Source organism: Anas acuta, chromosome 3, assembly GCF_963932015.1.
Source record: "Anas acuta chromosome 3, bAnaAcu1.1, whole genome shotgun sequence".
Taxonomy (NCBI): domain Eukaryota; kingdom Metazoa; phylum Chordata; class Aves; order Anseriformes; family Anatidae; genus Anas; species Anas acuta.
The window spans coordinates 52,283,924-52,298,982 of record NC_088981.1 but is presented as its reverse complement, the minus strand read 5'-3'; the positions used below and the strand labels follow the sequence as shown (position 1 = coordinate 52,298,982).

Genomic DNA, 15,059 nt, shown 5'->3' with positions numbered 1-15,059 from the left:
AACATGCTCTCTTTCTTTTCTGAATAGTGTTAAACAGATTTTGGAATATAATCAGTGTTCAGGAAGCATTCTGCCACCGCTGGCTTAAAATGTACAGCAGGTCAACCATAGAATGAGTTATATTCTACTTCATTGGAAATAACGTCCTTACAAAGATGCACAGTGTACAATAGAAGATGAAATGGTGCTAATTCAGTATTTTGCTGAGGACAAACTCTATCTAATGTCTTTGTGACAACCATGACAGTCAAACCACCTAACTTCATTACTATTTAAACTTCTTTGGAGTAACAGCAGCCAACACCCAAACCACGGGTGTACCTGACTCAATGAGAGACAGAACAACAGAAAGCATGAGGGCTGTGAATACATCTGCAGTCACAGAATGCATTGTTCATAATACTTTTTTGTACTGTCTTTTGCAAAGGAAAGGCAGTTCCTGACACATTTCACATGGACAGAAAAATCTCATATATTGTCCATAACACTGGTCTCTTTCTCAATTAGCTCATATTAGCTAATATTATATGCTCCTAGAACATCCCCTTGAGGATTCTTCTAAAGCCACCTGAATTTCTACCATTCATGAATGGTGCTGAAGTTAAGCGTAGCTGTTTAATCCTGAAATCCACAGTCCAATCATTTAACTGATTTTGGCCTTTGAGTTTTTTGAATGAAAGTTTGGGTAACATGGCACAAACACTAATTTCTTACTTAGTACTTCAAAACTACAATTATACATATTATATTTTTCTCTTTTTTATTTCTGTTGCTTTTAAAATAAACAGAATATTTATTTATAATGTGGATATCTATGACTGCAATAAATATAAGGTCCTGATGCGTCAGTGTATATATAACAACATTTTTAATTCCATTTTGAGTGTGACTTTTAGTTCTGTCTATTTTTGTTCTGAGGTCTCATTTCTTTGTAATAAAAAACAGAGTACATCTATTATGCTCTGCATGCTACTTAGTGGAAGCTAACAACCACAGTAGATTTTTCCAGTCAAATAAACAATGACATTCCAATCTTTATTCAGCCACTTTTAGGAAACTAAAGCTGTTGTATTTTTAAATGCTAAAAATATGTCTGATTATTTAAATGGAGGGAAAAAAATCTGAGCCAATTCTAATAAAGGAAAAGAAATGGGAGAGCTTTAGAGAAGGAAACTAACAGAACTGTGCTTGCTGTTGGTTGCTAAACCTCATCATATTGTTCATTTTTCCGACTGATGGAGCATCCTTTCCAAGCTCTAAAACCTTCTTGTAGTTTGGTATGAAACTTTGACTACATCTCTTCTACAGTCTCAAGTCAAGGATAAAGAACAGAAGCTGGAGCAGCTCAGCTCTAAAATTTCAGAGCTCAAAGACCTGACTCATAGTCAAGAGCCTCCTGCAGATCTTCAGGTAAAATAGATACTGTTAATCACAGACTATGCTTAACTATAAGTGTTCTTTAGTAGTCTCAAATTAGTGTCCAGAACTGTTACTAGATAAGGATAAAATAGGAGCACTGAAGATAAGCTCTTGAACTGTTGTTGTTGGTTAGTTTCATACTTTTTTTTATAATCTAGGAGAGATGCAAAAGCAAAAATATGAATATTTTTGAAGTTGGATTTCAAAAGGAAATTGATATGTGAGGTTATCTGTTTTCAACATGTCAGAAATTTTAAAAGATAGTCTGACTTCTGTGATTTCCGCAGCAAGGAAGTATCTCAGTAGATAGTTATTTCAAGCACAGGTATCAGATTTTAATTTAATCTAACATTCAAGTCTTGTCCACATTTTGGACTGACTGTAAACATAAGCCTAAATTACTAATCAGATACTGATCAAGAATCCTATATTATCAAGATGCACAAGCTATGTAGTAATGCTTATGTTCTCAGAAATTGTTTCCTTTATGTGAGAGAATAAAACATCATGTTTAATTTATTATGAAATTAAATTTATTAAATTTATTTTAATAAATTTAATAAATTTGTTATTTTATAATAAATTTAATATCTATTCACTTAAAGTGTAAAACCTAGAGCATATTATGTTGCAGTATATCCCTGCTTACCAACAGACACCTATTTCCAAATACTGAATATGATAAATACGATAAAAATGTACACCATATCCACAGTAAAACTGTGGTAGATATTATCCTATCATAAGTTGTTTGATTTACCTTTTATTAGTAAAATGTTTACAACTAGCATCTACTATAATTTCATATAATGCTGTGATTAAACATTTTTTGTGTGTGTTTTCTTCAATCTGCTTTACAGTGGGATTCTCAGTACTCTTACTTCTCACCCATATCACCAATATTTATTGTATAGAGCTAGTAGTAATTAGGTGATGTTGTATATATATATATATATATGGCAAACAATTAAATATAATATATAATAGTAATATAAAATAGAAATATAAAATATAATAGTACTAGAAATGGAAATAGTAAAAGATCGTCTGTTTAATTTATTTTAGAAGTGGATAATAACATTTTGCATTCTAGCTTTCAAGAAGTTAGTATTCCTTCTTTGGATTACTGTATATCTAAGATTTGATCCTGAATGGCTGATATTTTTTTATCCATGAAAGCATACTTAGTCATGGAGCAAATTTTTAATGTGTATAACTTTCCTACCTTACATTTTTTCAATACATTTCCAGTTCTCATTATAAATGTTTTATTTAAGTATTTTTAAAGTTAACATTTTTCTTTTAGTTTATAGAATCAGATTTAAGGCAAAAGCTGGAACATGCCAAAGAAATGTCTGAGACAGCAAAAGAGACACTAAAAGATTTCAGTACTCAGAAGATGCAGTTACAGAATTTTATTGATCAGACAACAGACTGGTTAACAAAAGTGGAAGATACACTTTTAAGCTGTGCACATAACCTGAATCCTGAAGCTCTGAATAAGGTGAAGGTCAGTGTTGAAGAAAATGAATATATTTCTTTTTAATGCAGCAAACTTCTGTTTTTACTGTCACAGTTTTCGCTACCTAGGTATAACAACAGTTAAGTATTATACATCTCCTGCAGAGCTACTAGAATATTAGAAAATACTGATACTCTTCAAAAGTTGCACCAATGAATAGAGGTGCTAAAAAACTATTAACTTTATGCAAAACTTTCAGAAAATTATAATGAATAACATGGTCCTTGATGTGATGAGAACTGGTTATGTTTACAAGTCCATTCAATTCCTTGTGGAGTAAGTTATGAACATATAACTCACCAAAGTAAAAGACCCTGGGCTTAACTGAATTTAACACAAGCTTCTACCTCAGAAATACTCTTCGGTCCTCATATATAACAATTCTTTTGTCTAGATGCTAGAGTTCTCTTGATTGCATACAATTATGTACATCATAACAGGACAAACAATATGGAAATCTTTTTTCATTGTGATCACATGTTAATGCTGATATACCAGCTAATTCAAATTTAATTTGGTTATAGGTATTCCTCTCTAGTCAAATGAAAACTCCTTTTCATTCAGAAGTCCCAGTAAATACCAGTGTCATAGTGCATCTCACATGTAATTTCATACTTTTCTGAAAACAATTATTGTAATTCAATATGTTTTGATTAAAAAAAAAATAAAGTTAAACAATAATAAACAGTAAATTTTGTATATATTTGCTGGATCTTTAGTTTCAAGAATTCATTTCACTTGGCAAGTTCAGGAAGCATGATCCAGATCCAGTACTTCTTCCCTTGATTGTGCTTAGACTTGCAATAGACCGTAGAATAAAGGAATATATGGGAGGAGCAGAAATGCTTGAGAAAATACAGGGCTCATTCGTTTATTTAAAAATGTCATATTTATGTTATAACTTCATTTTCAGGAAACACAAAAAGACCTACAGCTTCAGCAGAGCAGCATTGATTCAGCACGTGAGAACCTCAATAGACTGTGCCGCAAGTACCATTCTGTAGAGCTGGAAACTCTTGGTGGCACTGTCACTTCATTAATAAAGAAATATGAGACTGTGATTCAGCTCTGTTCCAGAACACAGGCCAGCTTGCAAGAGTCCTTGGAAAAACATTTCCTCTGTGAGTTTTCAGGCTCGTTAATATGAACCGTTAGCCCACAGCCATGAATCATTCTGGAGGCTGCCAGAGTTTCCAGTGATGTCACTTGCAATTACAACTTTATTTTTGTATGGAGCCTTTCAGAAAGTTAGCAAATGGTCATTTACCATCTGCTACGAAACAATGCATTTTACAAAAACAGAATTCAAATTTAGACATGTAAAATACATAAATGGCAACTCACCTTTCTTCAACTTCTATGTTACTGCCTCATATTCTCACAGATTCTTCCTTAGTATACATCTCTAATGCATAAATACACTTTGTGTATTTGTTATTCAGAGATGTATTTAACCATATGGAAATCTTTATAATGAAAAAGTACTCATTTGGAGTAGTTCCTGGTTTCTCTGGTAAATAACTGGAGAGAAGTATGCATTTTTTAATCTTAGATGTTAAGCTAGATGTTTATCTAACATCAAATTGGGATAAATAGTAACCTGGAAGTGTCTGTCTTTCCATTGACTATAAAGGGGAACCTAGTATGACTCTTGGAATTTGGATGTTTGCTGTGTAAACATCTGACTTTTTGTGAAATGAATCTCATCACCCAGTGTCAGTAAAAACAGTGAGGCTCATCCTGTTAGCTATTACACATGGTTCCTGAAGGATAAAGGATAAATAAGTGTGGGAGACAGCTGCACAGTATTGTGCTTAATGCTGCTTCTTAAATATATATATATATATATATATATATATATTCTCTTCTCTATATTTTTTTTTTATCAAATAAGATTCTATGCAAGAATTCCAGGAATGGTTTTCTGATGTGAAGGCTGCAGTAAAAACATCATCTGACAGGTCTGGAGACAGCAAAGCTATAGAGGCAAAGCTACATGATTTGCAGGTATAGTAAATAAATAAATAAATAAAATAGTAATTGACAGTACAACTACATGTATCAAATTATATCTCTAAAATAATTTGTAGAACCTATCATGCATATGATTTTGTTTCCAATAAGGCAGTGTAAGACTAGTTCAACAAAGCTACATGTACTGTAAAGGAAATAAAATTTACATTCACTGTTCTGAAATATCAGAGTTTACTTTCTGGAAGAGTAAGAGGTTGATGTATCTGAACTTTTCATTTTTTTTCTGTTTTTTAATCCTTTTCCCTCCCCTTCCCATTTTATGGTTAGTCAGTCCTTCAGATTTACACAGATGTATCAAATCTTGTCTATTGCTGGGACAGAGCACAAACAGAGCAGACAGCTAGTGCAAGCAACCATAATTACTGAAGTGTCTAACATCTTTCGGACATCACTAAACTATCCAGAGAAAAACAGGGCTGTCTTGAGGACAGATAGGAAAATCAAGCTCTGTGAATTATAGCATCACTTAATAAAACTTTATTTGAACTATCCATTGGATTTTGTTCCATTTCTTGAAATGGTTCTCATCTTCTAACATAAATATTGCTTATCTTTATCAAATCTTACATGTTTAAACAGTATTCTTTCATCACACAGATCGTGATGGATTCTATTAGTGAGGGACGAAACAAGTTAGATGCTGCCTGCAAGGAAGGAGAAAGTTTGTATGCTTGCTTACCCAAACCAGTTGTGATCCATATTCAGGAGCAAATAGCAAAGTCTAATGAGAACTTCCATGAATTCTTCAAACAGTGTCTAAATGATAAGCAGGCCCTGGAAGCTTGTGCTTCACACCTGGGAAGGTAAGTTGAAGATAGACTGCATGAAATGTTCAGACTGGAAGTACAGGACACAATTTGAAATGATTTCCAGTTACTCTAGTCCTGTTTGCTCTTTTTCTTTGGAAATATTTAAGACAAAATGAGGTTCTCTTCTAAAAACTACTACTACTACTACTACTACTAATAATAATAATTAATAATAATGATGATAATAATGATGATGATGATGATGATGATGATAATAATAATAATAATAATAATAATAATAATAATAATAATAATAATAATAATAATAATAATACAGCAAGTCCAGCTCTGAGAGTATTAGCTTAAGTGTCAGGATCATATATGTGGAAGAACCATGTAGCTCTTGTGATCCCAGATCAGAAGTTGGGGTCTCAGTAATCCAAATGCACTTTCAGGGGAGGAAAAGGTATGATGAATTTCCAAGTTCTGCCCCGGCATTTGAAGATAGTATGTGCTTTCTGAACAGCTGGCACCTGTCCTGTCCTATTCCAGATTTACATATTTCCTAAAGAGATAGTAAGAAAACACTCTTAAATTACACCTTGGAATTTGGGGACATCAAATGCTTTTAGGTATAATTAGATTCCAAACTGTTGCTAATTGAAAGCAAATTTGGTGTGTCAATAATGATAAAAGAGCAAGGTGGGTTGGTTTGCCTTCATGTAAGTAAAAAGCTTGCAAACATAGGAACTTAGAGCCTGTTTTGTTGAGTTCTGAACACTCAAGATTCCACTTTGTCAGACAAATTAAAAGCACAACACTCCAGGTATTGCATGTATCAATAATGAGTAAAAATCAATTTCTACCCATTTTTTTTCCTCTTAAAAATATCGTTATGAGGATTTGGGGATTTGGAAGAAAAATATTTCTTGTGCTCTGTCTTTACTGAGTCTAGTAATAAATAAAAGCACTGCCACTTTAAATTTTGAGGGCTTCTTTTCTGACTGTAGTTCCCATGATTTTGCTGAACATTTTTAGAGAGTTACTGAGTATTTTTAGATTAGTAGTCACCGTGGAATTATGTTTTGTGTACAACTCCTATTTGCCAAGAATGAAACTTATACCTAGCTTTGGTTTCCTGGTCTTTTGGATATTGAAAGAACTGAGTTAACTTAACTCGGTTAACTTTGCTAACTGTACTACACCTGAGAAATATTTTTAAGTAAATATTTATCTGTTCTGTAGTTTTGAAGATCACTACAAGAAACTCAGCCTGTGGTTACATGACATGGAAGAAAGAATAAGCACAGAAGCATTAGGAGAGAGCAAACAGCTTATTCCTGAGAAGAAAAAGGAGGTGCAGAAAGTGGAAAACTTCCTGGAAGAGTTACTGACTTCAAGGTAGTATGAAACACTTTTCCTAAAATACTCTCATTTTCCCCTCTGTTAAAGTAATACTGAAAGTGAACTGTTTGGGTAAAGTGTGTTTGTGAAAGACAGAAAAAAGTGTTGCAATATATTCTAAAAATAGACTGAGTCCAGATATTCCCTGTTTTAAGGAAATTTGAACTTCAAGACAATACCAGAATTTGATATAGACACATTTCTCATTAAGAAAAGTATATCTTAGTTCATTAATAAATGAAGCCTGAAAAATATCATTGATAGTAAAAGCAATAGTAAAAACATCATATATCATCACATCAATTTATAAAATTTTATTCTTTTTTCTGTCCTGCAACACCTAGATCTAACTGGGTTAGCAGATTCCACTTTCCTATAGAGTTGACTTTGTATAAAGAGACCAAATAACATTATTATGTTATTAAATAATATTAATTATTCATATTAATATTAAATAATATTAACATTATTTACTAATAAATTGGCTGATAAGTATTTCTAGATTTTAGACTCAGTGAGTGGATTGACATCCAGGCAAATTAATGGCTTTTTTTTTTTTTTTTTACTACATTGTGGCTTTTCAATTTTTATTATCTTTATTATGTTAGTGAATATTGAACAGAAATAGTAGTCAGCTATTCAAGGCTCACAGAATGCTAAAAAGAAACACAGTCACTATCTATCCTCTTGAGACTGTTGCAAGACATTTTGGTCTAAATTCCGTCTATATAAATTCCTTTTAATCACAGGATATCTGGAAGGGTTATCCAGTAGTAGATTAACTGAGGCTATATAAGGCCAGAGTTTTAACTCCTTTTACTGAGCCTTGTACTGAACCCCAGAGTTAGTGTCTAATGCTGGGCAAATGGCCTGACTTTTCCATCATACATTCTTACATGTCAAAGGTTATAAACTCCTCAGAAGTTTTGGCAGGTACAAAAAGGTAGCAGTTCATGAAGAACTGGATGTCTGATAGCCAAAAAGAAAATAAGTTAGCTTTTAATTTAAATATGTAACACAAAGATTCCAGTGTGATAATTTGGAGTATCAAAATCTGCAAGAAATGGCACTATATATGAGTAATGATATTAGTTGATACATACTGCTAATATTTCCTTTCAGTCTCTCCCAGCTAGATTTTCTGTTAATTAGACATTCATATTTGTGGAGTAGATGATTATGTCAGCACCCTTCATGACTTCTCATAGTTGCTATTACAATGTCATATGCTTTTTGAAACTGATTTTTCAGCCTCAATATTTTTCTTTCAGGGAATCTTTTGATAAGCTGTCCCAAATGGCACAGGCTTTAAATGAGGAAGGACATGGTGCAGGAAGGGAAGTGCGCCTGGCCTCTCAGCATCTCACTAATTATCAAAACATGGTCAAAACAGTCAAGGATAAGCTGAGGACATGTCAGCTTGCACTCCAGGAGCATCTCACTTTGGAGGAGGCATTGCAGAGCATGTGGTCATGGGTGAAAGAGGTTCAGGATAAACTGGCATCATCAGAGAGCACAGTCGGTAGCAAAGCCACACTAGAGAAACGACTGACACAAATTCAGGTAAAGATTAAAGTGGAGAGTATACATCAATTAACATTGTGTGAGGGCCACATCAATGGAAAAGAAATAATTTTGTATTTTATCCTTCATACTGTTATTAAGGAGAGAAATTTGAATTTAAAGTGATCTTAACAAATTGGGAGATGCAGTGTGAGAAATAAGATAAAGTGTAATGAAGACAGAGGCAAGGTATTGTGGTTAATGAAGAATAACCAACTATGAAAATGTGCATTCAGGTTTTAAAAAAATATATATCTTCCTAATGGAGGGGAAGTCTTGGAATCGTTCACATGGAGAGACTCTGTGACGTATCTGTTACAGTAGGTCTTCAAGAACAGGACAGATTAGGAAGGTCATCAGTGTAGATACCACTGTATGTTGCTGTCTTTCTGTGCAATGCTTAACCTATTCATTATCTACTGCAATATGAGCAATATTTTAGGACCAATGCAGAGAAATACCTGTATGGCTTTTGGGAAAACTGTTGGGTTACTTGCACATATCAAGGTACAGACGCTAACAAAACCAGGTGCCTAAGAATTCATACATGGTATGGTTATCAAGGGTAAATGGTGTCTTTTACTGGAAGAATTTCATCTCTCAAAGGATTTCACTTAATATTTTGATTCATTTTGCCTCACAGGAAATCCTCTTACTCAAAGGCGATGGTGAAGTTAAGTTGAACATGGCCATTGGCAAAGGAGAACAAGCACTTAGAAGCAGCAATGAGGAAGGACAAAAGGTGATACATACAGAGCTACAAACACTGAAGGATGTATGGAATGACATCATCAACACATCAGTGAATTGGCAGAGGTAAAACTAACTAGAAAACACAGGTCAAACCCTCATATCTTTGCTTATGACAAAAGAGGTACCTTACAACACATGAGACCATTCATTCACACCTGAGGGAAAAGCTACATACATCATCAGAAAGAATCAAAATTACCTGAAGAAATACATCCTTCTGTAAAAAAGAAAAAAAAAAAAAAAAAGCAGAGAGTTCACCTTCACCCTATCAGCTGAATCAAGTTTCATATGAGATGGTCACTTAAGAAGAAGTAGTAATCATCCAAATTCATTCAAAGAAAAATCTAGAAAGGGCTTGCTGAATTATTGAACTGGGGCAGAACCAAGAAAAGCTGACAAATATTTATATACCTTTTCCTTACAAAACTCTAGGAGGATTCCTCAATTATCTTTCTCTTTTTTTCCTTGCCTTGCCTGAAAATGAAGCTAATTTATTCTTACCTTAACTTCAGTGGAAATTAAAAGTTTTTTGCTATTGCCTGTGTGAGAACTTTTTAATATATTTGAAGGACCCCAGCATCTCTTTCTGGGCCGCTTTAATCCATGTTTCCTTTTCAATAAATTGCAGACTACTGCTCATTTGTCTACATTTTTCATAGAAGATAATTTAAAATGGGCTGATGTCTTACGGTATTTGAGAACTTATTAATTCTGAATAGAATATCACCATTTTCTACTTCATATAACAACCTTCTTAATACAGTCCAGAATTGATTTTTTTTTTCTTCATCAAATTCCATCTTTCTTTTCTTCTTTTAACAACATCTGACATTTAAATCCTGTTATCCATACTAGCAGCATGCCCTCCCTTGCTGCTTTCATCTACGGGTTTTATAAGCACTGCCTCTTTCAATAATGACTTTAGTCATTATTGGATAGAAATGGGCCCTTCTTCATGATCTTAATTCCTTAGCTGTCTAATGAAAACAAAGCTTTCTCTTCATTAGGGTATCTGAGTCTTAAATATGAGTTGTCAGTGAGCTATGGTATAAAATTGGAGTTCTTCAATGAGAAGTGATGCCACTTTCTTACTTATGCCAAAATTGTAATACAATGCTATGTAGAAAATTATGGTGGGAAACCTTTAAGATTTCATTTTAATTTCATCCACTTTGTGTCATAAAATATTATTTATATTACTATAACATTACATTACAATATTACTATTACATTTTAAACAAAATCTTTACCACACACTCAGCTACTAAGTCCAGTGGAATCAGAATTACATTCCTCAAGCCAAGTCCCAGAAAGACCCGGAGATCTGTTAGAAGGAGCAATATATAACAGAAGGGTATATTTATTCTTAATGATAAAATGGACAATTTATAATTTATTCATTCTTTTAAAAAGTTACCAGGAGCTCTCTTAATTGTCAATAACCTAATAGGATGCTGTACATTTTATTACTGTGGTTGTAAAGAGCTCCAATAATGCTCTATATTTTGATTTGCTAGACACTGAAATGCGCATTTCTGAGACAGATTGCTCATGTAACCTGTACCAGGGAAGCAGTTGTATCAGGTTATATGTAGTAGCCTAAAGAACACAGAAATTCTAGAATAGCATGGATTAAGTTGACACAAAACTAAAACAAGATGAAGGAAAAAGTAAATACTAGATGTATTAAAGATGTCTGTATAATGTAAAAATTACGGTATATGCAAGCTCTTTTTTTTAGACCTTTCGAGTGTTCTCATCTGTACCGTATATGTTTCTTTTAATGTAAGCTGCCTAGAGTCTGTCATTAGCCAGTGGAATGAATACCTGGAAAGGAAAAACCAACTGGAGCAGTGGTTAGAGAAATTGAATCACAAAGTGGAGCAGCCTTTAGAACCACAGATTGGTCTGAAGGAGAAGTTTGCTCAGCTGGACCACTTCCAAGCTATTGTTTCTGAGATAGAGGATCACTCTGTTGATTTACAGCAACTCATTGAAAAAGCTGCAGAACTGCATGAAAAAACTGAGGATGTTTTTTTTGGAGAAGCAGCTCGAGAAGAACTAAAAACACAGTTTAATGATATCGCAACAGTAGCCAAGGTAAGAAAAAAGCAAAGGTTTCCATTTCAAGCAAGTAAAATGTTTGGACATCTGTATAAAAGTCTAACGTTTTGATTTTAATAGTTTTATAGTGAATGAATGACTGATTGTGTTTGAATAGTTATGCCTTTTGTTATGGCTGAGTCCAGCAAAAGAGTTGGACATAATTTACTAGAATTCACTAGAACACAAAAGGTTGGGAACTGAAACTGGTATGGTTATGATTTTTTAGAAGTGAAGGGCATATATTTTACTCTAAGTTTCATATGTACAACAATACTTCTGATATTCTTCCAGATTTATTTTCTACTTTCTACTTCTTCTGGCTGACACACCAGAAGGCTGTGCTGCCATTCAGTGAGACCTGGACAGGCAGTACAGATGGGCAGGAAGAAACCAAATGAGGTTTAATAAGAGCAAGTGTAGAGTCCTACACCTGGGAAGGAACAACCCGAAGTATCAGTACAGGCTGGGGGGAAACCTGCTGGAGAGGAGCTCTGAGGAGAAGGATCTGGGGTCCTGGTAGACGACAGGTTGACCATGAGCCAGCACTGTGCCCTGGTGGCCAAGAGTGCCAAGGGGATCCTGAAGTGTATTAAAAGGAGTGTGGCCAGCAGGTCAAGGGAGGTGATCCTCACCCTCTACTCTGCTCTGGTCAAGCCTCACCTGGAGTACTGTGTCCAGTACTAGGCTCCCCGGTACAAAAAAGACAGGGATCTCCTGGAAAGAGTCCAGCAGAGGGCCACAAAGGTGATACAGGGCTTCAGGAAAGGCTGAGAGACCTGGGTCTGTTCAGCCTGGAGAAGAGAAGACTGAGAGGGGATCTTATCAATGTGTATAAATACCTGAAGTGTGGGAGGGAGACAGAGGGATTTGGCCAAACTCTTTTCAGTGGTTTGTGGGGACAGTACAATGGGTAATGGCCAAAAGATGATGCACAGGAAATTCCGCACCAACGTGCAAAAACTTCTTCACGGTGAGGGTGATGGAGCACTGCAACAGGCTGCCCAGGGAGGTTGTGGAGTCTCCTTCTCTGGAGTTATTTAAGGCCCATCTGGATGCCTACCTGGGCAGCCTGCTCTAAGGAAGCTGCTATGGCAGGGGGGTTGGACCTGATGATCTCTCGAGGTCCCTTCCAACCCCTACAGTTCTGTGATTCTGTGATTCTGTGATTCTTTTTCTTTTATTCCTAGCACTCTCTCTCTCTCTCTCTCTCTCTTTTTTTTTTTTTCCCTAACTAACCTAGAAAGCAAAGAATCAAATTCTTCCCCCCTAAGCAGAAAACAAAGAAAGAGAAATCTTGTTTTCAGAAAATTAAATGCACATATTTTGTGTTATTTCAAGCTATTGAACACTGCAGTTGTAATACAGGTGTTCTGTTTGGTTTCTAAGAAAAAACATAAGGAAACTCACAGAGATCTTCTTCCAATCCAGATTATGACAGTGACACTAGCTCTGAATTACAGTCTTCATCTTCTCAGCTGCTGGGAAAGTTTGCATCAGCAGTCTTGTGTTAAAAATAAAATAAAATAAAGTAAAATAAAATAATGTAAACTAATAAATAAAATAAAATAAAATAAAATAAAATAAAATAAAATAAAATAAAATAAAATAAAATAAAATAAAATAAAATAAAATAAAATAAAATAAAATAAAATAATATAAAAATAAAGTATCATAAGTGAGCCAAGCAGTGTTCTGCTATAATTGAGATGCATCAATAAATTTAATTTCTTAAGCAATTTTCCATGTCCCTCAAAAAATAAAGATCCTGTGGGTGAGTATAAAAATTGGTGCTTTTATTTTTCTTTCAACAAATATTAATTGTCTTAATTGATCCAGAATCTCCCAGCTGGGGTAACTGGTAATGGCTGCACATGGCATTGTATGAAACAGACCAAATGTAAACAAGAAATCATTACAGAGTTTGAAGAATTCTTCTGAATGATGCTCAAAATAATGGCAGAATATTCTTTAAACCCATCAAAAGCAGGATCTAGGGAATTGCTGGGACCACTTACTGATCAAAGATCACTTGCTCCAAAGGACAATAAGGCTGTACCAGGAGCTCAGTGAATTTACGTTGTTCCTTTCTGCTGAAGACATTGAGGAGATTATAACACCTGATATTTTCTTCAGAGCATGCAGGCAAGAGGAGCTAGAGGAGTTTTCTGGTAAATGTATGGAAAGACCTAGACCAAGCAGTTAGATGCTAATAACTCCCCAAAGGCAGATGGCATTCAACAGAGGTTTCTTGAAAAATGCTCGAACAGAAATTGCTGAAAAGTCTGGCAATTGTTGTGTCACTGCCAGCTTCAAAGGAGGCCCTAGAGGGAACAACAGTCTCATGAGTCTGGCTGATGTAATCAGAGGGCAGTAATCTATAATGAAAAACAGTGTAATTGACAGTATTGGTTACATGCAGACTGCTGAAAAAGTCAGTATGGAATCCAGAAAGTATAACTAACAAACTAATATGCTGGAGCATGGCCAAGATATCAATAAGCACATTAAAATAAAGGAGGATGAAATGAATGTAATACAACCAGATTTTTCAAAAGCCTCTGACAAGGGTCCACATGAAGGATTAAGAACTTTCTAACATTCTTAAGCAAATTACAAATGATAAGGAAGTATAAGGGAAATTGCCCACAAATATTTGCCAGATTCATGTGCTCTCCCTAGATAACATGGGAGAGAATAGTTAGTTTGATGAACCATTATACAGGCCCAGTAGAGCACTTCTCATCTGCTGAGCATATGGGGCAGGTATTTCTACTTTGCCCACATCAGAGCAGATACTGACATCCTACCAGCCTGCGGCCATGCTGTGTTTCTTGTGCCTGCATGAACTTCTTCTCTGTTTGGTGGAGACTGGGGCCTGGGATATGTTGTAAATTCATCACTTGTAGGGTAACAGTGTCCAACAGCATCACAGGGCTGGAAGGCTGAGAAAAGAATTGATGCTGGGCAGAGAAGATGGGCCAAGTTTGGCTAGCTGATGTGCCAGATGAAGCTACTGCTCCTTTCTCTACTTGCTGTGATGGCAGAAATTGTTGATAACTTTGCAGTCTTTCCTTTGGGAGAGAACAGCACTGATTGGAATTGGTAAAAGTCACTGCCACCAGAAGAGAAACAGTTTCCCTCCACTCTCCCTGTCTACTAGTGTTACATTTTGGTATGTAAACAAAAGTAAATCATCTTTGGCTTTCCTTCCTGATACTCTTCTGCTGCCTTCAGAAGATACCTACTTTTTTTTTTTTTTTCTTTTTTTTTTTTTTTTAAGTCAGGCACATGTGTGCATTTCTTTACTTGGTCATTGGACAAAATGCATTAAGAGGTAAAAATTTTGAGGATTTACTTTAGGTCATCTTTGTTTAGCTAGTAACCATCAAAGAAACATTCTGACAGAGAAACATTCACATCTCAGTTCAATTTTGGTTACTTTTGAGAAACATTCCTGAGAATTTTAAGAACAAATCTATGGTCAAACCAAAGGCCGGCCTAGACCAAAA

General features: G+C 34.9%; 1 protein-coding gene across 12 annotated transcripts in view; it reads left to right on the top strand.

The window, feature by feature from the left end:
• SYNE1 (spectrin repeat containing nuclear envelope protein 1) overlaps window positions 1–15,059 on the top strand; it is a 319,168-nt gene that overhangs the window by 127,374 nt on the left and 176,735 nt on the right. For all 12 annotated transcript variants that reach the window (XM_068677107.1, XM_068677098.1, XM_068677097.1 and 9 more), the window contains 9 exons: window positions 1,309–1,410; window positions 2,726–2,929; window positions 3,855–4,062; window positions 4,836–4,948; window positions 5,573–5,778; window positions 6,970–7,125; window positions 8,400–8,691; window positions 9,335–9,507; window positions 11,235–11,544. In XM_068677107.1, the coding sequence (XP_068533208.1) occupies window positions 1,309–1,410; window positions 2,726–2,929; window positions 3,855–4,062; window positions 4,836–4,948; window positions 5,573–5,778; window positions 6,970–7,125; window positions 8,400–8,691; window positions 9,335–9,507; window positions 11,235–11,544 (1,764 nt within the window). The remainder of the gene's footprint in view (window positions 1–1,308; window positions 1,411–2,725; window positions 2,930–3,854; window positions 4,063–4,835; window positions 4,949–5,572; window positions 5,779–6,969; window positions 7,126–8,399; window positions 8,692–9,334; window positions 9,508–11,234; window positions 11,545–15,059) is intronic.